This window comes from Haliotis rubra, unplaced genomic scaffold, assembly GCF_003918875.1.
Source record: "Haliotis rubra isolate DU_JTF1 unplaced genomic scaffold, ASM391887v1 Scf702, whole genome shotgun sequence".
NCBI lineage: Eukaryota > Metazoa > Mollusca > Gastropoda > Lepetellida > Haliotidae > Haliotis > Haliotis rubra.
Window position 1 is genome coordinate 233,260 of NW_025767416.1, and position 25,769 is coordinate 259,028.

General features: G+C 39.0%; 1 protein-coding gene across 1 annotated transcript; it reads right to left on the reverse strand.

The window, feature by feature from the left end:
* Positions 1–1,717: 1,717 nt before the first annotated feature.
* LOC124258930 (peroxisomal bifunctional enzyme-like) lies at positions 1,718–25,637 on the reverse strand. The gene is made up of 18 exons (XM_046692990.1): positions 25,458–25,637; positions 24,115–24,254; positions 23,239–23,377; positions 21,773–21,929; positions 19,812–19,941; positions 18,054–18,103; positions 16,468–16,617; positions 15,605–15,757; positions 14,859–15,002; positions 12,550–12,669; positions 10,835–10,987; positions 10,346–10,414; positions 7,614–7,716; positions 6,329–6,475; positions 5,687–5,811; positions 4,919–5,016; positions 4,411–4,520; positions 1,718–2,958 (listed from the first exon to the last, which is right to left on the reverse strand). Exons 1-18 carry the CDS (start codon positions 25,526–25,528, stop codon positions 2,930–2,932), a joined length of 2,088 nt encoding a protein of 695 aa, XP_046548946.1. The 5' UTR covers positions 25,529–25,637; the 3' UTR covers positions 1,718–2,929.
* Positions 25,638–25,769: the final 132 nt, after the last annotated feature.

Below are 25,769 nucleotides of genomic sequence, written 5' to 3' on the forward strand. Positions count from 1 at the left end.
CAGATAGTTATCAGATATGAGGGACAACAGGCTTAAGATGGTGCATCAACTTATGCTGGTTGTCATGTGCTTTTTCTCAAGTTTAATGAATGTTGGCTTTGCCTTGGTTTGTCATTCAGTTGCCTTCATCACAGGGCGAGACTGAACGTCAGACAGGACTCTGCCAACATGATATGTATTCTGCATGTAATCAACTTGAGTTACTGTAGGAGTTGTTTGAATTTGTATGTATTGCCTGTATGTCTGCATCCACGAGTCGCTAATTTTCCAAAGCCCCATGTGACGTGTTTTCCAATGAAATGACTAGGGTGGACATAGGCCCTGAGTTCAAATCCTAGATTCTTCCTGTTTTGATGCTTCACAGTCAGCTTCATATCCATGCTCGACACAAGATTGATCCTGAGTTTGAATCCTATTTCGCCCAACTGTTTCTCGGTTTGTCGGCACCAGACCCATGTTAATGGATTTCTCTGAAGTGGTAAATGTCCAGCATCTCTTCGGGCTTCCCTTCCACATTAAGCCGACATGCTGTCATAACTGAAATACGATTGAAAGCGGCTCTAAACCAAACCAACTTGCTCATATTTCTGCTTATGAGTTGCAGCATTGATGAAATTATCTGCAAACTGCATTTCTTCATTTTTCCTCCACAATGTGCATATTCCTCTGAGATGAAGTGTCATTTTGAGAGATTAGAATCTAGTAATATTGGTGCTGTTTGTCCAGCCATTGCTTTCTCCATGAAATGTTGACCAAAATGCTGTAAATATGAAATCTGTAAAGAAGACATTCTTTAATGTCTTCTTGAAATCACTTTCATCACAATTAAGTCATATCACCTATGAAGTTCATTATGTTTGAAATGTTCATCAACTCAATGTATTTTGTACAAAGATGCTATTCATGTACAGTGTTCTGTATTCTATCATGAAAATACAAATTTCTAAATTGTATGTACAATATCTCACAAACATTTTCAGTAAATATAAATAAGACTGCAAGATCTCTTTTGTTGTTTTTTATCCATAATATGGCAAAAACACAATCTTTGACTCTTTCATTCGGTTCTATAATGGGGGACGTGGGATAGCCTAGTGGTTAAAGCGTTTGCTTCGTCACGCCGAAAACCCGGGTTCTATTCCCAGCCTGGGTACAATGTGTGAAGCCCATTTCTGGTGTCCCCTGCCGTGAAATTGCTAAAAGTGGCGTAGAACTAAACTCACTCACTCACTCTTTAACTGTAAAGATGTACAACTTGAATTATGTATAACAAAATACTATGAATAGCATAACAATATGGCATAGCGATTCCCTATATTTCTGTTGTGCTGACAAAGTAACCATAGTTACTGAGTCCATTCATGTGTACAGGATGAAAGACGCAGGTGACAAGTTTCCCCGAGTTGTGTCCTTAGTCCCCAGGGACTCAGACATAGGCTCAAACCCCATCAGTCCCCCGATTTTGATCTTTCAGAGTCGGCATCATACATGAGATTGAGGGTCCTACCAACATCGCAAACATTTTTTAATTTGGGGCTTTCTGCTAACATCAGTCTATCACCCTAGAATTAAATGATAATTCTGTCTACAGCAACATTAAACCCAACTTAATCGTTTCCATGGTGGTCAGACTCAGGAAATACACCCAATACAAAAACACTATCATGATGCCTTGCACAGCAATTAATGTATTTAAAAAAATCACATAATAAGTAAATTATGATCACATGAAAATTTATTCAATAATTGTTAAACAAATCATTCAGTAGTTCACAAGCAAAATGTAAACTTAACAATTGTAAAATATGATTAAACTGACCATTGCTTGCTTTATGCATCATGAAAACAATATAGTCTGGCCACAATAATGAATTCCTGGGTACCGGTACATTTACGCCCTCCCTCACTACCAAACACCACTTCACATGAATCTGTTGACCCCATGTAATTACTTTTCCTTTCATTCTTCGCTTGATGAAATACATCATATCCTTGTCAAAACATTCACACTTCACATCAGTCTGATCTGAATACAAATGCCTTGACAAATAACTTGAAAAGCTGAAAAAGAATACAAAATACAAAGAAATATATCTTCCTCTTGTTTGACTTTCTTCATAAAATATGGATGAAAATCAAACAACATATTGCATTCTTACTCAAATGCATTGATTGTATGAACTTGTGGATGAAAATCGAAAAATAGATCACAGCCTTATAAGAATAGATAGATATAACTTCTGATTTCACTCTGTCAATATATGAAATATCACAAAGATTATTATACGAACATCTAATGGCAGTCATACAGTTCTTGGTTAATGAAGCGTGTATTACTTTGTGTCTTTGATTCAGCAGGTAGTATTGGAATAAGTTCTCGGGTATATATTATGTCTATAAACGCTGATTACTGGCTGAAGATGAATGATTGCGAACTGATGAGATGAAAACCAGAAAAGTCGATTGTTGGCCACATGTTTCAGGCCATTAAACAAACAACAAAATAGGTTTTCAACCGTTGTCTTCAGATTCCAAAAGACTGAACTAAAAGCTGGTTAATTGGAAAACATTAAGTACGAAATCTTAAAAATCCATATTCATAACTTCAGATGTACGTCAGCACTGGATTCAATGCTATAATTGAATGGAGCCAAAATGAAGTTCCAAAACCACTGTGTCCATGATCCTGGTATCAGTAAAATTAAGGCTTTGAAATACCTTTGGTTTCAACATTGGACCAGATAAATCCACAGAATGTCACATAAGCAATGCACAAAAATCTTTGAAAACAGTGTCTGATTATCGTGGTAATATAAGGCACAGTGTTCACTGGTTGGCTGGTCTTGCTGATCACAGTTTACTAGCAGTCTGCATGGTCCATTTGCTCATCGGTGGGGTGACCTCGGACCTGCTTAGTCGACGAAGTAGTTCAGCTGGGCATCCAGATACTCTGGTTGGCTGCAAAGATGTCAAGAGATATGACTGGAGAAGTAATTATCCTTTCACATAGTTTGTTTGTATGTTGTTTAACACTGGACTCAGCTATATATAGAGGTGGACTGTACATATGTGAGTCTTGACCAGACAATCCAGTGATCAACAACATGAGCATCAATCTACACAATTGGGATAAGATGACATGAGTCAACCAAGTCAGCGAGCCTGACCATCCTATCCAGTTAGTCGCCTCTTACAACAAGCATGGTTGCCAAAGACCAATTCTAAACCGGATCTTCACGGGTATCTTTCACATGAGGGCAAGGTGTAGTATCATGCAGGCTCATACAGATAGAATACAAGTATTTTCTAAAATATCAGTATCTTGTTTAAAGAACCACATGGGTCTAAAAATAGATTAAGATAGGTGAGGTGAAAAAGGATTTATGGGCTCATTTAGGAATATTTCGCTCATATGACGACAAGCATGCATGTTTTTGTGGCTGCTTGTACTAGCCCAGAACTTAAGCTGTTTTTTCTAGTGCTAGCTCACTGCTGAGATACCATGCTGCAGTTAAGCATGAATACCCCACTCAGACACATTATACTGACTCAGAGCCAACCAGTCTTATTGGACCCATTAATGCCGAGCACCAGGCAGGGACCACCAAGTACCATATTTTAACATCTTTTGGTATGATGCGGCCGGGGATCGAACCTTCCTCTCCACGGGCGGACGCTCTTAACCACTACACCATGGAGGATTTATATAGCGCACATATCCACGCAACTAGTACATGCTCAAGGCGCCGGTATCTTTTTCCCTCGATCGTTGGATGTCAATCTCAAAGGCACATCGTATTATCAATCTCAACTCCCTAGGGATTATACAACTCTTGCAGCCACTAGGCACACCAAGTTATTGTGGCTTTCCCATCCTTAAGAGGTACCCATTCACAGCTGGGTGGACTGGGACACAGTCATAGTACTTTGTCCAAGTTTACTGCACGTTGCTGTACCCACAACAAGGTGTTTTCACATATTCATGTGGCTTCCATCTGGTCATATACCAACGTATTCGTGGGTTCTTTTAAGTGCACAGGGTTGTGTACTGTACACTAGGGGTTGTGACAACACTGAAAGAGTTGTCTCCAAGGCTTTTCCACCCAGTCACAGGCTTGATCCCGACACCTCAAGCTCACTGGATATCACTAACCTGGTGCCTTAGACAGCTTGCCACCCCCCCACCCCACCCACCCCCATCACCATCAAATCTACTAGCCTTCGGCAGTTTGACCCCTTGCTGGATCACTGTTTAAAACTTTACATTGCACCAATGATAAAGAATATATTTGGGACTAAAGATCACACACCATTTCCGTAATGTTATGTTCAACGTTTCTATGCAAATACTTATTAATCAGATGGCGATAATTTGCAATGGGTTTGTCAAGTAAATCCATTCTAACTTACGGAAGCGCTCATGAAATTGGCATATTTTGTCGTACACATTTCGCAGACCAACTTGACTGGCATAAAACATTGGTCCACCCTGGTACCGTGGAAATCCGAAACCGAGAAGCCTGAAAACAGAATCATCATATTATGGTCCAAGCAGGACAACCATGTACCATCACCATGTCACATTCTATTTACTTCATCAGTTTTCTACCACGATTTGGAGAAACATTTTATTTTGATTTAGTCAAATAGAAGTTATAAATCACAACTACCTCCAACTGAAAATTCTTTGATGACAATTTAATTATCATCATGGTAGTATGAGAGCGTAATGGACAACAGTCAAATCACAACTATCTCATCTTCTTTGATGACAATATCAATAGTATGAGACGGGACTACGACTGGAGCAATGGACAACAGTCAAATCACAACTATCTCCATCTTCTTTGATGACAATATCAATAGTATGACAGGGGACTACGACTGGAGCAATGGACAACAGTCAAGCAACACTCACCAGCAGACGTCAATGTCCTCAGGTTTAGCTGCCACTCCATCCTCCAGACAACGGAAGCCTTCGTTCACTGCTGCATACATTGTCCTCTCAACCACCTCCTGCAGAACAAAGGTAACACATGCTATCATATGTAGTATGGCAGTGCACTGAATATTCCCTGAACGGTTACACCGATTCTTGTTTCATGACTGGGCGACTGTTTCTAAGCTTATAGACTTAAGGATAAGACTCAAACACACGAGCAAACATGCAGCAGAGGAGTTTAAAGAAGCAATGTCACACATTTTTGACAATATTTTGGCCCATATTATATATATATTGGGGCATATGCACTCACTTTAGCTTCCGATTGATGCAATAAAAGACTTGCTATCACATAAGACTTGCCTGAAATCGATAATGGAAACTTCGAGACTAACAGCTTCCAAACAGAACCATATATGGAATGTAAACAATTGCTCCATACATCGAAAACTGTCGCACGCATTGTGGTCTGTGTTTGTCGAACTGGTTTCAATCACAAGTTGTGGGGAGGATATTCATAAAGAGCGCTCCAAGGGACATAACTCTATGTGGTTCGCTTTAAATAATGTTTGGCCGGTAAAGGTTGCAAGAATCGACTTAATGCAAAGTTGCATTAATTCATTCGAACTTTCTCATTTAATATTGTAGCTTCCCTGAGGGCTGATAGTATTATTGAGAGAAAAGCATTATTTATTTTTAGAGAAGTGCGGTGTGAAATAGTGCCTTTAAAGAAGCAATCCTAACCTGAGGTGAAATTTTGTGTCGCTGTATGCCAAGCTCCTTGCAGTGATCCAGTACTATCTGAGTGACCTCTGGGTCAGGGGTGGCGACCTTGCCATTAGGTTTGTCGTACTTGTACCAACCTTTCCCTGGAAAATCAACTCAAATGATACAGAAAGTCTCTGCCACTAATTCTTTCCAACAGGGTCCAAATTTCAATATACATTATTATCTCAATTAATTTGACTGATTTGTTCATAGTCCCTGTCTGATATCAACCCGTGAAGATCCGGGTTAGAATATTGATCTTCAGTAACGCATGCTTGTTGTTAGAGGCGACTAACGGGATCGGGTGGTCAGGCTTGCTGACTTGGTTGACACATGTCATCGATTCCCAATTCCGCAGAACGATGCTCATGATGTTGATCACTGGATTGTCGATTATTTACAGGCCGCTGCCATATTGCTGAGAACGGCGTAAAACTAAACTCACTCACTCACTCACTCAACTTATGTCAACCAAACTAGCGAGCTTGACCAACTGATCCCGTTAGTCACCTCTTACGACAAGCATGGGTTACTGAAGATTCATTCTAACCCGGACCTTCACTGGTACCACATAAGTGTAACTGACTGAACACACATAGAACGAAAGCCTGTACTTGCCCACTTTGCGTCCAATACGACCTTTCTGGACCAGTCGGTCTGACAGAGAGCTGTACTGGTCACCGCCCATGTATCGGGTAGCAAAGGTCAGGTTCATGCCCTGCGCCTTAGCTATTTCTGTCCGGATGTTCCAACCTATGTCCAGGCCTAAAGAAAGATGCACAAAGTGTAAGCATAAACCTGCAAAATCAGTCACACCCTCATTTGCCCTGTTTGCCAAATGCTCAAATAAAAAGGATATTTTCACCCGATAACACTACCATATGACAAATGTAAACAAGGAGTAAAACCTGCTTAAGACCATATCAATAAATAAGAAATTCTCAAAATAAGAAAGCTGACAGTTGATTGGCTCAAACACTCACATACGCCATTCTAATTGGTGGTCTAATGGAGTGTCTGCCAAGAGAGAAGAAGGTTGGTGCTTCAACCCATGACCACATCATACTAAAAGATGTTAAAAGGTGATACTTATTTTACCCTGCCTGGTGCTTGGTAGTATACAGACTGGATGGGAGTGAGTGAGTTTTGTTTTACGCCACACTCAGCAATATTCCAGCTATATGGCAGCGGTCTCTAAATAATCGAGTCTGGACCTGACAATCCAGGGATCAACAGCATGAGCATCGATCTACGCAACTGGGATACGATGACATGTGTCAACCCAGTCAGCGAGCCTGACCACCCGATCTCGTTAGTTGCCTCTTACGACAAGCATGAGTTACTGAAGATCAGATGTAACCGGGATCTTCATGGGTGAGACTGGATGGATCAGAGTTTGTTTACTGTGTCTGAGTGGGGTATGTGTGTGGAACTACAATAGGTATCCCAGAGGGAGAGCATATAAAACTGACATTAGTTTGGACTTGAACAAGCATACACACAGGCCCAAGAACAGACACACAGACAGAATTAACTTTACAACACAAAAACACATTTCACCTCACATTTAGATTTCTCAGTTTCTCTCATTGTTCATCAGACTTCATTTCCAATGGAGGGTTTAATCGGACAGAGGTCTCAAATCAGATTAAAATAGACTGAAACAGGTAATAAAGATTGTACTGATTCAGCCATCACCTGAGAGCAAAAGAAAAGCAAGATTTATGGATGTCAACTTCTTTATTGTGAATAACACGACATTTCGGGGTGTATGCTTGCTCCTTCATCAGGTGAATGGTAGGGAGTATAAGGGGGAGATATATATATATAAAGAAGGTGACATCCATAAATCTTGCTTTTCTTATGTATTCCACTTCTAAATACCCTTCAAAGATTTGATCACCTGAGAGGTCTCCGACAGCAAACGTCCCCATGGGCATACCAAAGTCTGTGAGGACCTGGTCAACTTCCTGTGGCAGGCTTCCTTCCTCTACCAGAAACGTTGCCTAGCAACATGAAATAATACACTTTGATTACTGACCAATAAATTCAAATGCAGTAAAGGGAAAACTACAACACATCATCGTCTAAACAGGGCCATGATTCATCATAAACAATATTTCTTTTAAAATAATACTAAAACGTGTTATCTTTTCAGGTTTTGTATAATAATTTCTTCTGTATGACTTTGTGTCACAAGTGAAATCACAGGACAAATTAACCTCTGATGTTTTAGAAAAATACAGGGTTCCAGAAAACTTTTTAAAGGTCAAATGCAGCATAAAACACAACTCTGCAGATTCTGATACCTTTCAGTATGGACTTACAGATACAAATCATCAAAAATGCAAATTCAACTTATAAAGTTGAAAAATAATGCGATGAAAAGACCCCACGAAATCAGAGTTCAAATGATTCACTAAATTCACCCCAGCTTGGGGTGAAAAGTGGTTTCAACAGCTGTGCTGCACTCATAGAGCATGCGCAGTGAATAGGTTCGCGCAGCTTGGAAGCGGGATGTCCGGATTATAAGGTCGTGAGCAGGAGTAGTCTAATCAAAACAAATAGTAAATAATCTACTTGTTACATAAATGAACCTTGTTAGGATCTAGATCTACTCAGCTATGTGTCAACCAGTGAGGCATTCGACATTTCAAGACGGAAAACCTTCGCTGGCGGTGAGTACTCAGTGAAGGCTTTGATGTGAGCTATTTTTCTAATGTTTTGTTGATATATCACAGGCACGAGCTTTTTATATGTTATGACAGTAGATTACCGATTTAACTGCGCATATAATTTCATTTGTCTGTTTCACCACACGTTCTTCTTACCGAGTCACTTTCTCAGTTCGATACTTAAAAGCAATGTCATTATTTAGCATTGACAGAATTTCTAACTGTGATATACCAGTAGATATGTCTTTGTCACAGACAAAACTCAGTGCCTGTTTTATTGACACCTATGTGTCTGCCTGTCTGCTAATGACAATATGCAATACACAACTTCAATCACTGACCACCAGCAATTTGAACTTAACACCTATCAGGCTATACACCATAAACAAAACACATTGATCTATGGCTCGTGCACCCTAGTTCGGTCTCTGTCACATTATGTAATTTGACATGTTATGACGTCTGTTGATTGCAAAATGCTATACACAAAAATGAGCATGTATTTACAAAACCCAACATCTCTGTATACACACACACAATGAGCCAGTGAGGGCATCGGCAAATAAACCAGCCAATGAAAGACTTCATTACACTTGAGTGCACACCCACCCACTCTGACTGGGTTCGGTATCCCGGGTGCTTCGTTTCGAGGGAAGTAAACCCAAGTACAAAATATTGCATTTTTGATTTGATATTGTATGCATATAATTTTGTTTATATGTCTTTTCATAATCAGCAATGTATAATATATGTCATGAATAAGTGATAATTGTGTTTTAATTATGTTTGATTTTTGGTTGCATGTGACCTTTAAGCCCTGGAGTATTTACTATCATGAAAATGTTATCACAATGTTTCTTCTGTCGGGCGGTGGGGTAGTCTAGTGGTTAAAGCATTGGCTCGTCACGCCGAAGACCCGGGTTCGAATCCCCACATGGGTACAATAAGTGAAGCCCATTTCTGGTGTCCCCTGCCGTGATATTGCTGGAATATTGCTAAAAGCGGCGTAAAACCAAACTCAGTCAGTCAGTCAGTTTCTTCTGTCATTTTTTACAGCTGGACATTGTGCCTGGCTAGCATATCAAATACCAGTCATTTGTAAATTTTACTGGTCAAGTGATCAATGCTTTTCATTGTGCACGAGACCTTGCACCCTAACAACCAATCAGAAATGTAGAGGGTATAGCATCAATGCTACTATTTTTAGCCTGGGTTTTTCCAAAACTGCTCTTTTATGTTTGACAACACCTCGATGTCATTGTGAAAACGCAATCTTTTTCGAGGAGAAATATAATTGACAGAGGTAATTAGAAAATTGATTATAAAATTTGCCAGACACGATGACCGACAGCCTTTGAAATTACCGGACATTCTAACTTTGTACCGGTAAAAGTCCGGTACACACTGGATAACGGAAACACTGTATCATTCACACATGGTACAGTGAGTTTTCTTTAGGCATTCCAAAGTTTGAAACAAATCTACACCCTTGGGGTAAAATGACATGCCATCACCTAAGTCACCAAGCTAGACCCTTCTGATCTACTTGGTCCTGACTAGTGAAGATCCGTCTTAGAATTGATCTTCAGTAACCCATGCTTGTCGAAAGAGGCGACTAAAGGGATCAGGTGGTCAGGCTCGTTGACATGTCACCGTATACTAAGTGCATAGATCGATGCTCATGCTGTTGATCACTGGGTTGTCTGGTCCAGGCTCGATTATTTACAGACTGCCGCCATATAACTGTAGCGTTAACCAACCAACCAACCAACCAACCAACCAACCAACCAACCAACCAACCATCCAACCAACCAACCAACCAACCAACCAACCATCCAACCAGCCAACCAACCAACCAACCATTTGGTCCCTCTCACAAGCAGCTTAGACGGGCAGTTGTTATCTCCATGGGGGACAAGTTCAAAAAGACAACATAACTAGCTAGGTGTGCATCTCTCACCTGTGAGCCGTACTTTGACATGGTTCTGTTGGCCACAAAAGAGTTGCAGGTGCCTACCAATACGGACACCTGACAGACAGCAACAGCATAACTTCAGTCACCAAACATATATAATCAGTTTTGTAACAATCAGTATCTAACCAGTATTCGTCTGGACCTGGGCCTATGTTCTAAAAGTAATCACAGTGCTATGACGATCATAGGTCTGTGTTAATGTACAGGAAAATCAATAACCTCAGCTTTGTAGAAAGGAGCCCAGCTCTGAGGTTAACATTCATCTATGAGAGGCGTTATTAAACCATTTTTCAAAAGGTAATTATTGTATTTTAAACAATTCATTTATATTGATAGCCACAGTAAACTCTTTTTAAAGGTTTATTTATGTCTGGTCCACAGAATGACAAAAACAATGCCAATGGTTTAAATTTTTTTTTTTTACATTTCCATTTGGCAAATTTTTAAGAAAGTCTTACCTAACTATTAACATACCTGTCCCAGCTTCTTCCCCAACTGCATGATGGTGGCAACTGTTGTCCCCGATGTTGCTTTTCCATACACATTCTCCAGAAGTCTCATCACGTAGGCCGGCACGAAGAAGTGCATCCCTGCCACCCTGCCTGGGCGCTCTGTTGCAGACGCAATCTGACAGACAATGTCAAACCATACACACTGGATTTGTGATGTGGCAAACAATACACTTGATTCCCCACAGTACCACTTTAAGGAATCTGATACAAAGCTGGCAGTTCCTGGAACAAGCCATAGCCTATATGTCAGATAACACATCCACTCACACTTGCTAAAGACAGAAGACACAGGTACTACACACAAGCTCAAGACACAGGTACCTCTACACTCACTCACCTGTAAGACACAGGTATCTAGACACACCCATGAAAGCCACAGGTACCAACACAGACACAAAAGACACAGGTACCAAAACAGACACAAGAGACACAGGTACCAACACAGACACACAGGTAACAGGTACCAACACAGACACAAAAGACATAGGTACCAACACATAGACACAGGTACCAACACACAGACACAGGTACCAACACACAGACACAGGTACCAACACATAGACACAGGTACCAACACACAGACACAGGTACCAACACACAGACACAGGTACCAACACACAGACACAGGTACCAACACACAGACACAGGTTCCAACACACAGACAAAGGTACCTCTACACACACACAACACCAGGTACCAACACAAGACACAGGTACACAGACACTAGAACACCAGACATGAAAGCCACAGGTACCAACACACAGGGAACACAAAGACACAGGTACCAACACACAGGCACAGGTACCAACACACAGACACAAAGACACAGGTACCACACACAGGACACAGGTACCAACACACAGACACAAAAGACACAGGTACCACACAGACACACACACACACACAGACACAGGTAACCAACACACAGGCACAAAAGACACAGGTACAACACAGACACAGGTACCAACACACAGACACAGGTAACAACAACACACAGACACAGGTACCAACCAACACAGACACAGGCAACACAAAGACACAGGTACCAACACACAGGCACACACACAGGTACCAACACACAGACACAGGTACCAACACACAGACACAAAAGACACAGGTACACACAGACACAGGTAACCAACACACAGACACACAAGAGACAGGTACCAACACACAACACACACAAGACACAGTACCAACACACAGGCACAACAGAGACAGGTACCAACACACACAGGTACCAACACACAGACACAAAAGACACAGGTACCAACACACAGACACAGGTACCAACACATACATACACTCACCCACACCTGAAAGACACAGTTACATTCACACTCATACACAAATCTGCACATTCACTTTGGTACATACACCCCTACTCACTCACACACACAGAACTTCCCTGAACACCCCCCAACACACACACACACAAACCACACATATCCACACACACAAACACACCACCATCACACACAAACACACACAAACACACGCATGCACACACATACACAAGACAAACTGACCTAGACACAACCTCCCCATTCCTTGTACACAAACAGACAAACACACACACACATGTAAGACAAATTGACCTACACATTCACACACGTGTAAAATACAGGTACCTATATGTCCACACACACAGATACAGCTCAAAACTTCACAACTCACCTTGTCGATGTCCAGTGAAGACGTGTTGCTGCAAAGAATTGTCTCAGCTTTACAAATCTTGTCTAGTTTCCCAAATATCTGCTTCTTCAGGTCGAGATTCTCAAAGACTGCCTCAATCACCTGCAGGAAAAACATGGAAGGATGGAAGAACAAATTGATAGACAGACAGGTAAAGCTTATTGTGTAACACAGAAATCAGTACTATTCCAGCCCTATCTTGGAGGCTTGTAAATAACAATGTTACAGGGCCACTGATCCAGAGCATTTTCCGTGGACTGGTTGTTGCTTTTGTTATTGTTTTTCTCCCGTGAGTACCCAGATGATATCCCATAATTCTTGACTGGTTCGTGACCTCTGCTGCTCTACCCGCATGCGCAACTGATAGTATAAGTATAGATTGATCAACCAAGAAGAAATCTTTTTTACTCCATAATATTTCCATCTTCATTAATTTGATAACAAATGAAAACATTTTGAAGTTTAACTATCTGCCAGTGGTGAAAAATGTTAGGACTGAAAAATAACGAAGTCAACGTATGTCTTTACATTTAGTCTTATAATCCTAATTAGTTTATTATCATATTTGTATGCATTTTGAAACCTAATAAAATGCACACGATCTGCTTATACTTATTGTGAATTTATAACACGACTGTAATATCTAGACATTTTATAGATTGCCAACGTCGATTATGTATTATTTCACACACGCCCCAAGTGCGACCTAGTGTATGTTGTCTGTCTCATTACACTTCACGGCGAAAAAAATGATTCTGTATAATGCTACAACAAATGAATAAAAACAAAATGCAAATATTAAACTTAAAACAGACAAAAGTTACAGCAACATTGTCAGGCTATCCTACCTTGTTCGAGGAATGTATCCATCAATATCCACATAAAGGAACGACATGCCATTCACCTTCAGCTAACAAAGAATCCTGCTCCATGTCATGTGTCTTGTAACAGTTTAATATGTGAAAAAGTGATATATCATTTCAGGTTTTTTCACATTGGTGTAGAGTCTGATTGGTCACACAAGATAGCAAACCTGGCAACTAATTGCATGATGTCCGCCATTCTTTAACAAAGTAATTTAGTTAGCCAATAATGAGCAATCAATCAATCAATGTATTGGCGGCTAATCCTTTGAAGGGAGCACGTTGTTTTTACACAGGCACCTTTACGACAGGGTGTATTCAGTATAGATTAGTAAATCTACATACATAAACACTACCTTTTGACAAATCCACTGTGTAAGATAATAGCAATTAATCAATCAGCGTGTTATCGGTTAATCCTTTGATCGATGTTTGTTTTTGTAACTCAGCTGATAATCCCTTGCTGCACTTCCATGCATATTACATAACATGTAATACATTTACCACATCAGACCTTAATTTATAATGTTGAGTATTTACTCCAGAAACGAGAAATGCCAAAAGGGAACCTTTTTAGGGTAATCTGAGTGGTGTTACCACTAATTATAACTGTTATAAATTGATTAACTGACAATCAAGTGAATGATGATAAATAACGTGTAGATTTACCACCAAACAAGGGTTACAGAAAGGGAGAAGTAATCGCTGAATTGCATGCAATTTTGATTGCCTGACAAAAACTTATAGGCCGACACTGTTTTGAGGATACGAACGGAACTGCATTGTTGCGTAAGAAATACATATACGCATTTGCTGTATATAACTATTTACCTAAGTAAATTTTCAGAATTTTCTAGCAATGGCAAAGTGGGGTTGTTTAGTTTACGGATTCAAATACATCAAATGTGTGTTTTTAATATCAGAGCAAAGGTATTAAACATCATATTTTTACATGACATGATTGAATATCGAGGTAAAAAACACAGAATTAGGATCAAATTAGATCAGTCATAATACCATCCAGGCATTAGAAAATCTGAAAGTGTTTACACTGCTGGGATTCTTTATTACAGTCAGACAAGAACTACCGGGGATATTTTCTACCCTTCCTAATGTCCCACTGTTTAGGTTGAAGAAATTCTGCTAAGGTGGACAGTAGCCCAGTCGAGTGAGTAGGTACCGACCAGCCTGCAGCTTGGTTTCGTAATTAGACAGTTGGCAAGAAACATTAATCATTCTAGATCAGTGGCCTTTTAAGGCCAGACAATCCAGTGATTGATATGAACATCACACACTGTCAGGAATCAACCCAATCAACAAGCCTTTAGTCCCATCTCATGACAAGAACAGCTTGCGGTGAACTGGTTGTAACCTGGAATCCCAAGGGACCAGATGCGTGATAGGTATAGCATTGACGAAGAACCTTACCAAGTCGACATCACGGAGGTCATCCATGCTGACAGTGGGTTTCAGCAGGGACATGGACTTCTGCATAGCCTTTGGACTTAGTTTGTTCAGGCGGACACTGCCTTCCAGCACAGACTTGATCATCGCAACTCCCCGGTCCAGGAACTGCAAACAGTATCAGTATACACTTTAAGCCTAGAGAGCACTTCAGGAAGCACCTGCTACTACAACTATCATTCCTGACCATGATGACGATATAGTCTTTTAAAAGTATCAATTTATGTTTCAGGTGTACATATCCAATGCAAGTCCAAAGGGCACTATCGATTAGGGCTAGACAATCCTGAGATTGACACAATGAGCATCAATCTACGCAGTTGGGATATGATGCATGCATCAACCAATTCAGAGTGTCTGCCCACACGGTCCTGTCATTAATTTCTGGTCCTTTAACCTTCTGAGAAGCATTTTTCCATCTTATGTTCTCAAATCAAAGATGGTTACATGATGGCCATGCTGAAATTCCTACATTGAAGAATTGAACAAATTTGAACATTCTGTTTTGACAAACAGACAAATTTTCAAATGAATCCATGAAGCCTTTCAAAATATGGCTGAAAAAAATCCTTGACAATGACAGAAGACAAAAGCCCAAATAGTCATTGACGCTAGGCGAGCTAAAACTTTCCACTACTTTAAAACAAATGTTGCCATCTAGCCTGAAAACAGACAAAACAGACACTGCATGACTTTATCCCTAGCCTAACCTTCCTCTCTTGTTCCACCAATGTCACAGACAGCCCTGCCCTCAATGCTGTCACTGCGATGCCGCTACCCATGGTGCCTGCGCCAATCACGCCGATGGTCTTTATGGGGAGAGGTTTACACGTCTTATAGTTTTCTCCAGTGGGGAGCTGCCACTACAAACACAGATAAACAATATATATTTTTTTTCACCTTGAATTGTCTCATTTGAAGTCATTTCCCAAATGAATGTACAGTTTATATGAAATAACAACAAGTTGAAGTAGTTTCAGTCTCTTTTAATAACTGACAAGAAACTTGAAACCCAGACCAAGTAAACAGTTAGAACATAAACTTATTGTTATTCACAATTTCAAACTCTGAGTTGCATGCTGTGTTTGCTGCTATGTTTGTTTAAGAGGTAACAGGGGTGGATAACTCTAAATCAAAGTTACTTCCTGTATTTTGCGCTGCATTTTATCAACGGAAGTCAATTACTAAACTATTGATAAGTCACACATACTATCGATGCATCGATAGTTTTTCGTTTCTTCCATCGATTAATTGCTATCGGAGATTCAACAATTGCAATCCATCGATAGTTCGATTATTCATTACAGCACTAGTAATGTGAATTCTGCTAACAAAGAACAGTTAATATGCATGCAGTTGTGAGATGTACTCTAAACTATTTACACAGTGGATGACTTCCCTGTCTCAAATAGTCAACATGAATTTGGTGCATAAGATCATAAGAACCCTTAGCACATTAGAATGTACAGTGACCCCTACCTAACAGACAGACAGCATCAGTTAGGTCATTAAACTACAACTCTTTCAAAAGTACAATACTTGACAACCAATATTTTATATTCAAATTATTTACCCTTGCTGTTGCTCTCTCGGCAAAGAATGCATACTGCAGTGCTCGAGCTTGCCCAGATTTCATCAGGTCCATGAAGAGTCTTCCTTCTTCTTTCAACCCTGCTGCGTAGCTTTCTGCTGTTACTGCCGCCTTTACAGCTTGTAAACATTTCTGGATTGAAATGGTTATTCTTGGACCATCTTAACATAGATTGATTGTATATATGTGATTGTGACTCATCAGATTGTGACAGTGGTCTGTGAATAGTCTACTCTGGATCAGACAATTCAGTGACTGACATCATTGGCATTGATACACACATTCAGGATATGATGAAATGTGTCAGCCAAGTCAGTGACTCCCACCACCCGATCCCGTTTGTCACCTGTTATGAGGTGAGGTGAGGTGAGGTGAGGTGAGGTGAGGTGAGGTGAGGTGAAACTGGGTCTTGAAACTGTGCTTGAGAATATTTGAGAATATTTTGCTCATATGCATGCGTGCATGCGTGTGTATATGTATGTGTATGTGCGGCTGCTTGTACTAGCCCAGACTGAAGCTGGTTTTATAATGCTAGCCCACTGAGATACCATGCCGCAGTGAAGCATGAATACCCCACTCGGACACATTATACTGACTCCGAGCCGACCAGTCCTTGTTGTACCCATTAATGCCAAGCACCAGACAGAGACCAACAAGTACCATATTTTAACGTCTTTTGGTATGACGCGGTCGGGGATCGAACCCGTGACCTTCCGCTCTCCGGGCGGACGAACCACTACAACGGAGGCGGTGTCACCTTGACAAGCATGTGTTGCTGAAGACCAATTCTAACCTGGACCCTTAAGATGGACTATCTTAACCACTACACCACGGAGGCGGTGATCACTAGATTTTACAATGTCAGCTAGGTCGGACTATTGGGTCTACTTTAATTATCATGATTGTATTGTAATAGCCTCCAACACTATTGAATAGTATTATGATAGTATTTAACTTAATGTAAAGGTTGATGTGATATTAATCTATGTAACAGAGATGGTTCAAGCCAGAATCAAAGTCTCTCTGTCAACTCAAATCAAAATGTCCCAAAGCTGCCATCATCCCAGCAAATCAACAACACCCATGTTTGACTGACTGAGTTTGGTTTTACGCCGCTTTTAGCAATATTCCAGCAACATCACGGCGGGGAACACCAGAAATGGGCTTCACACATTGTGCCCATGTTGGGATTCGAACCCGGGTCTTTGGCGTGACGAGCCAACGCTTTAACCATTAGGCTACCCCACCGCTCCTACACCCATGTTTGAAATTTGACTGTAAAACTATGTTTTCAGCAGTATAATGTATGTTTTACACACAGATAATTTCAACTGTTAAAACTATCAATTGTTATGCATACTATCTACAATACTTTGGCATTTTTACAGTTCTTGTCTATAAACTGGATAATACAACTGAATGTCAGCAGTAACATTTTTAGAAATAGTTGGATATATCGCTGACACACTGAATGTCAGCAACTTACACTTTTAGTATATATCCAGATCATTTATGTGAACTCACTCACTCTCTGATCAATCATTCCACTTTGTTAGTAGAATACCTACCACTGGCGCTATGAAGCCTTTGGATCGTCTTGTCACCTTCGCCAGTGCAGCTGTAACAGAAAGCTAGGAGTATTTCCCAATCAACATGGTTTTACTAACCCACTGACTACCTATGGAGAAGCAGAGGACTAGCCGAGAGGTTAAAGTGTTCACCAGGTCGATGGGTACAAAGTGTTAAGCCCATTTGGGTCTCCACATCAGAATTTTGCTGGAATATTTCTAAAAGCCAACAACTCACTTATAAGTGGCACTAAAACGCACAGCTGAAATTTAAAAGGCCAAACCAAATTTTCAACTTCTGCTCATTAATTTTACATTACAACTTGCTTAGTTCTCTATGGTGTGCCTACATGGGTACAATGTGTGAGGCCCATTTCTGGCATCTCATGCGGTGATATTGCAGCATAAAGCCATACTCACTCACCCACTGTAAGGTGTCACTATTTGTCTACAGAGTTGTGGCCCTTTGGTGAGCAGGAATTGTATTACTGTAGGTGCAGACCCTAATTCACCTTCCATTTAATTCATGGTGTGATCTTTTCTTGTATTTCTCTATAAGGCCAGACCAATTTTATTTCTTGCTTTACGGATCTGATGGTCATATTTTTTACAAAATAAAATCCTAATGTTTTATGGGCCAAAATGTAAACTTACAAAAAATATTTTTTAGATTGTTTTTTGCCTCATATAAACTTCGTAAATTGCCAAAAGTAAAATACTTTTAGCATTTAAAAGGAATATTTCTTTAACGGGTGATTTTTTTCCCCTCCTGCCTTTAGGTTTTCTGAGGACAAAAATCCTGTAAAACAAGAAATAAAATTGATCTGGCCTAAATCTTCAAGGCCTGCACAAACCTCTGACATCAAGCTGATATACATCACAATAATAAAACCTAAAAACTTTAAAATAATCACTAATTCTTATAAACTGATAAAAATGCTGTAACAATTCTTATACATACACTTGATACATTAAACGTTTACTGAATAACAATGCATACAATTTTATGGATAACTTATTGTTTATTATATAAAACAATGTCTCAGTGCAGTTTCTTATGAATAAATATTATAAAAGATGTAAGAATCTGCACCCAAATGTTGCTCTATGCAACAGAGATGATGCCTTGTTATTGACTCACAAACTTCTAGAATGCCAATCAAACACTACGTTTGCTGAATATGAATATATTGAAATCTTTAGCCCCAAATGTTGCAAATATTGGAAGTGTAAAGGTCCTATTTATAATTTGCTCCCAAATGAAATTAAATACAACTGCCATTAATCACAGTAATAATTTCTGTCATGTTTAAACAGGACTTGCAACAACCTCTGCAGACCACTGAAATAAGGTTTACACTTGTCCTTGTTGATTAGTCTGGAAACTGAACTCTTTGTTTGTTACTTAACAACATCAATCAGTCTAAGTAAACTTAGGCTCAGTATTATTCATTACACTGCTATACTGAGTCTAACAAACCCTAGTAATCTACTGAGCCTAAGTCTACTCAGGCTGCAACAGCAATATTCCAGCTATATGGTGGCAGTATAAATAATCGAGTCTGGACCTGACAATCCAGTGACCAACAGCATGAGCATTTCTACACAATTGGGATACAATGACATATGTCAACCAAGTCAGCGAGCCTGACAATCCGATCATGTTAGTTGCCTTTTATGACAAGCATGGGTTGCCAAAGACCAATTCTAACCTGGATCTGCGGGTAGGAAACTGAACTTAAGAGCATTATGCATTACCATCATAGACAGCAGCAAAGTTCTCCACAGGTGTCACTGGCCTGTTACGTAGCCTACGATCATGGAGTGGTTTGCCGATGATGTTGTAAGCCAGCTTTATGCACTCTGAAGGAAGATCCTTTTCAACAACCTGCAACAGTTAGGGTAAAAACAAATCCAGGCCCTAACACATGCAAGCGATCTAACAGTGATGGTTGTTGATCACTTGGTAAATACTAGTACAAGAATCTGTTAATAAATGTTGCATTGAAAGAATACAGAAGATGAAATCAATAACTGAGTAAGTGTTACATAAAAGCAGAAGTAGCAAGAATTATTGATATAATGTTATTGTAAAGGATCTTCAGGCATTTAATGTTTATGGATTACCAAAGATTTGGCCTAAAATTCAATTCCGGTATTCGGAAAAATATTTGAATTTTTTTCACTTGATTAGTATTGCTACTAATGGTGACAAATATACAAACTTCTAAATCGCAAGACACCAAAAGAATAAACAGTTTTATACACATGACTTATCATTTCTTTTGAACAGTGGGGATTAATTCATGTTTTTTTTAAATCACACCAATGTAAAAGAAAGTCAGATAAAAATATCATTAGCAAAAGTCATCATATTTTTTCAGATTCTGATTTTCTGGGCTGACTGGTCCAGTACACTAATCAAAATACAGTCGAGCACCGTTGTCTTGATATTCATGAGCTCAGCTGCTGGACACAAATCTCAATGTTCTGGTAATTGGCCTTTTTCGGCAGGAGCTTCTGTCCTGCCTGGTACTGCATCTGCAGTTCTTTATTCTTAATTTTTTTAAAATTTATAACCATGTTTCAAATTTTCTCCAGTGAGATGTTGTACCTTCAATCAATGGTTAATTTATGGGGTAAATTCTGAGTTATTATTAAAAATTCTATTGAACAGATTTCTTGATGTACAAATGCACAGGAATATTTGGTCAATTTTGGGCACTAGAATGTAATGTTTTTACCAAAAAATATTGCAGAAAATTAGATATTATGCTGTGGTTTTGTAGGTAATAATTAGTTTGATATATTTTGCAAAAAGAATTACCGATAAACATTGTATAATGGTTGTGATTTCAATTGCAAAAGAAAAGTCACCTTTTGTGAGAATGACCCATATACGTCATGCTGCCTTATATGTGTGATATGATTGGATTAATTAGTGGCATTGAGTGAACTCACTAATAAGTGGCATTGAATAATAATATTCCAGTAGGTGAACAAATTTCATACTTAAATTGGTGATAACTTTTCGCACCTGAGTTCAACTTTGGGTGACACCCAGACTTTAATCCCTTGAAACACCAACGCTAAAACAACATATCACATCAAAGGATTTTTACCCTCAACCCTAGGGGTCGACGTTTCAGTAAGACACGCTATAAAAGAAAACAAATCACTTCTCACTATGTTTTGATTCGAAACTATAATCCATTATCAGTAGTGTTTAGTCGTAACAGTGAGTACTTCCTAATTAATTCCTTCTTAATTAATCCTAATTAAATAACAAACAAGTGACACCTTCAATCAATTAGCCCTAATTGGTTTACACTACCGCATCACTTTGATTCTTGCCACACCGTGAGCAAACAATCTAGTTCAGAGGGATACTTGCCCATGAAAGGTAGGTGAATATCGAGTTTCTTTGCAAATATCGAGATAAAAGGGTAAGTTTGCTTGTTGGAACCATGAAATAATATCACAATATCCGAAATATCAAGACATCCGTATCGAGTTGGAAGAGATTGCATAATGATAAATTATGAAGGATTTTGCCGGGACCATGATGTTATATCGAGACAACTGAGATATTGAGTTATCAGAGTTCGACACAACGGTGCTCGACTGTACAACTATAAGGCCTAATGTCAGCCCACATATTTACTGCACAATATCACAGGTTATCAGGAGCTTATTCTACAGATGATATCACAGCTTACCCAATCTAAAATGCCATATTTCAAGGCTTCTGGTGCTGCAACATGTCGTCCACTTGCTATCAAATCCATGGCAACTGGCACTGTGGTAACCCTTGGCAACCTCTGTGTTCCGGCAGCTCCTGGTAGTATTCCTATGAGAACTTCAGGAAACCCCACTCTGAAAAAGTCATGTTTCTTCTGTTATTGTTTCAGCTTTTAAATCACAGACCCATTTCACTGAACAATACATCAGTGTTGTTTTATAACCATATCTATCCACTGGTCTGAGACCTGTGAAGATCCAGGTTAGAATTGGTCTTCAGTACCCCATGCTTATCGTAAGAGGCAATTCCACTTGCATCAGACTGATATAAAACAACAAAGGATGTATATAAACATATATACCCCTTGTGATATTACTACAACTTATTGATTGTATTCACATACATCCCCAATTTGACCCATGAAGATCCAAGTTAGAATTGGTCTTCAGCAACCCAAGGGGATCGGGTGATCAGGCTCACTGACTTGGTTGAAACATGTCAGCGCATCCCAATTACCTAGATCAATGATCATGCTGTTGATCACAGGATTGTCTAGTGCAGATCTGATTATTTACAGACCACCGCCATACAGCTGGAATACTGCTGAGTGCAGCATTAAAGAACAAACCGACCAACGGCTGGTCTGACTGATAAATTGTGATACTGGATGGCCAGAACAAATACTGGGATTATCTAATCTTCGGTTATCAGAGGTTTGCCCCTAGTCCGTTGGTCACTGAATAGTGAAAATCCAGAGGAATCAGATGTTTTCTACAAAATCAGACATAAAATGCAAATCTGGATAGGACTTAAGATGTGGACACCCATTATCCAGTTTATATATCCATATTCTGTTACAATATATACCTTGACCCATTCGCTATGACAGCTTATTCATACTAAGCTAAAAAATAACTAGATGTCCGAACAACTCTCGCTCTGTTCCATGTATTTAAAATGCTGTTGTGCAAAAATACAGCCTAATACCAATTACTGACAATGATTGACTCAAACATTTGGATGGCATCCCCATGGGGTTGGAACATAACTTTTGGAATGAGACTATTAAAACATGCAAATGGTCTTCTAATGTAGGTAATTATTTTACAACAAACATATACTGGACAAAATAAGTTAGGGATATTGGTATGTTTACAATTGATATTTTATCCGTGTGTCAATGAATACATAGATCAGTATTCATAATTTCAAAATTTACATATATCCCTAACTATTTTTGTCCAGTATATAATATATTCAAGTAATGGAGAAGCTTAGTCCAAAGGTGGAAACAGCCTTTTTTTCATATGCCTATTTTCAAACTTAACAAATGTGGTACATACATTGACTCTCATATAATATGACAAAAAAAACCATTAAAAATATTATCAAATTATAAAATACAAAGGATCTCATTTTTAATTAAGCACAAGCTTAGCTCACCTTGCATTTTTCAATGCAATCCTGTAATGTGAAAACAGGGCTATTTCAAGTCCTCCACCTAAGGCATTGCCATGGATACCAGCAATAACAGGTTTCTCACTGGTCTCAATGCGTTCCCCCACTTCAACAAGGCCCGGCCCTGTAAACACAAACATACATGAAGGGAGATATCTCATCACCTGGCAGCAGGGGAGAGAGAGTGGTGCCCATTCAGGAAATAGACAGAATTTTTAATAAAGCACTAGAGTCAATTATACGAAACTTGTGACCTTCATATGGTTTCTGACCTGGCTTTCGCTCGGTCAGATACCATAGGAAGGACACTCGTTTCGTATAATTCGTATGTAATGAGACTTTGTGTGGTATTCTCTATGTATCAGTTCTTAATGCCATTTAAAGACTTTTTAACGGATTTAGGGAAAAAAGACTTATGGGTTGAAAAAGATACATATAAAACACCTCTTTTGCAAATGCAAATTTTTCATTTTGACATGGAAAAAATAAATAGGGATGAAGGAAAAGGTATTCATCCTAATTTTGTAATTTGGAGTTTTGAAGATCAACTTTCAACAACTTATAATCATCATGTAGTACTTTTTGTATTTATATTTATTGTGATAGTGATTGACATTTTTGTCTAAAACGTATTGAACATTTTACTTGATTCTGTTCACCCATATTGAAAAAAGTCTTGTTTTTTTCTCTTAAAAAAAGCATAACACACATCTAAATTTGAATCATAATCAGAATTCAAGTCTGGTCTGAAAGAACTGGCCCTTCATTTCCAATGTACATCAGTACTCCTTTTCAGTGTTGGTGAAGTTTCAAGTCATCCTACTATGAACTAAAGAAGTTATCTCCCATGCATGACAATACCTCGCATAGGCTTCCCAAATTCCTTGATATCTGCTCCCGATATGAAGGTGGATCCTGATCCAATAATGATGATGGCCTTAACAGCTTTATCCTTGTTGGCCCGCTCGATGCCTTCTACAAAGCCAACCCTCACTGAAAGACTGTTGACAACAAAATATCTATTTTTACATGCATATCAGAAACTTATTTTTAACAATCTGTACTAACCTTAACAGAAGATCAACCAAAGAGTCAAACTAAATTTTATTGCATCATGTCCTGAATGACTAGATAAATCTGAAGGAAAAGATGTAACTTATAAAATTAGACCAAGCTAAAGTTTCCCTGCCATCTCAAAAGGGTTGTATGATTCAGGGGTTTTTTCAAATCAGTTAGAAAGAAAAGCTCAATTTGAAGCTTTGATAATGGCCCTCTTATGACAAACAATCACAAGAAATATATCAAACAAGAATTAGGAGATAAGGTTAAATCACAATACATCTCCATTGTGACCATATACTTTATAATTCCACATTGCAACATTAATACTTAGATTTTATTGACATTATGTAGATCACACAGATTTGAGTGCAGCTACAGCTGGAGAAGTGTGTGTGTGTGTGTGTGTGTGTGTGTGTGTGTGTGTGTGTGTGTGTGTGTGTGTGTGTGTGTGTGTGTAAGTCGTATAGCATCATCTTTGAACGTTAAATGGTTCAAAGGGTATTACAGTTGCAGATTGATCAACACTGTTCTGGTAGAAAATATACATACAATTTTTGTTTATATTACCACAGTTGTAACACGTCATATGCAAAACAATTCTAAAGCTTGTGTGCAATTTTAAGATGAATCTTGACGAAAATCATTTATTAATCCTACTGGAGGTAAGAATAAGCAGAACCTTTGTAATGCATTTACTGAGAGATCCCACATATATTCAAAACTGGGGAAATATCATACATGACCATTAACTATATATACAAGTATTAAACATATTGACATATATCTGGTGTTTACAACGTACAGAAATATGTTTGTACCACATGCAGAGTTAATGGTGCAGATCTGAATTGAAATGTTGTTGTTTGAATTTGCATAGGTCAAGAATGTCATATTTTTCTCTATTCTTAAAAAACCCAACTCTGGTCGATTCGATATAAACAACTCGCAAAATGAATCCAAAGACATGATGCATACAAATCTGATATCACAGGAATAGAGAACTGACAACTTTAGGTCTCACTGGTGTCTCTGAAATTTGTTAAAAACAAAACGCTCATGCTGAACACACACATTGAATGAGTAAGCATTTTTTATATCTTAATTGCAGCAAATTCTGAAATGGTGGATCGAAAATCACAAACCTCAACGCATTGACTGGAGGATTGTTGACTTCCAGAAATGCAACAGACCCAACTACTTTATAGTCAACCATTTTGTATGGCTGTCACTTCGGTTTGTCAAAGCACAGAAGTTGAATGCAGCTCCGGTAACTTTCAACAAGCACCTGTCTGCTAGAAAGTGAACTTTGAGCTAGATAAGCAGAGCCAACCTTTGAACTTTACTTCTTGAACCAAATTTGTCGATGTGAAAAACAGCAAATCTTTCTTTTAAAGTTTTAACGATTCTCAAAACATTGCTGATAGAATTATGTTAAATACAATAATCGTCAGTGG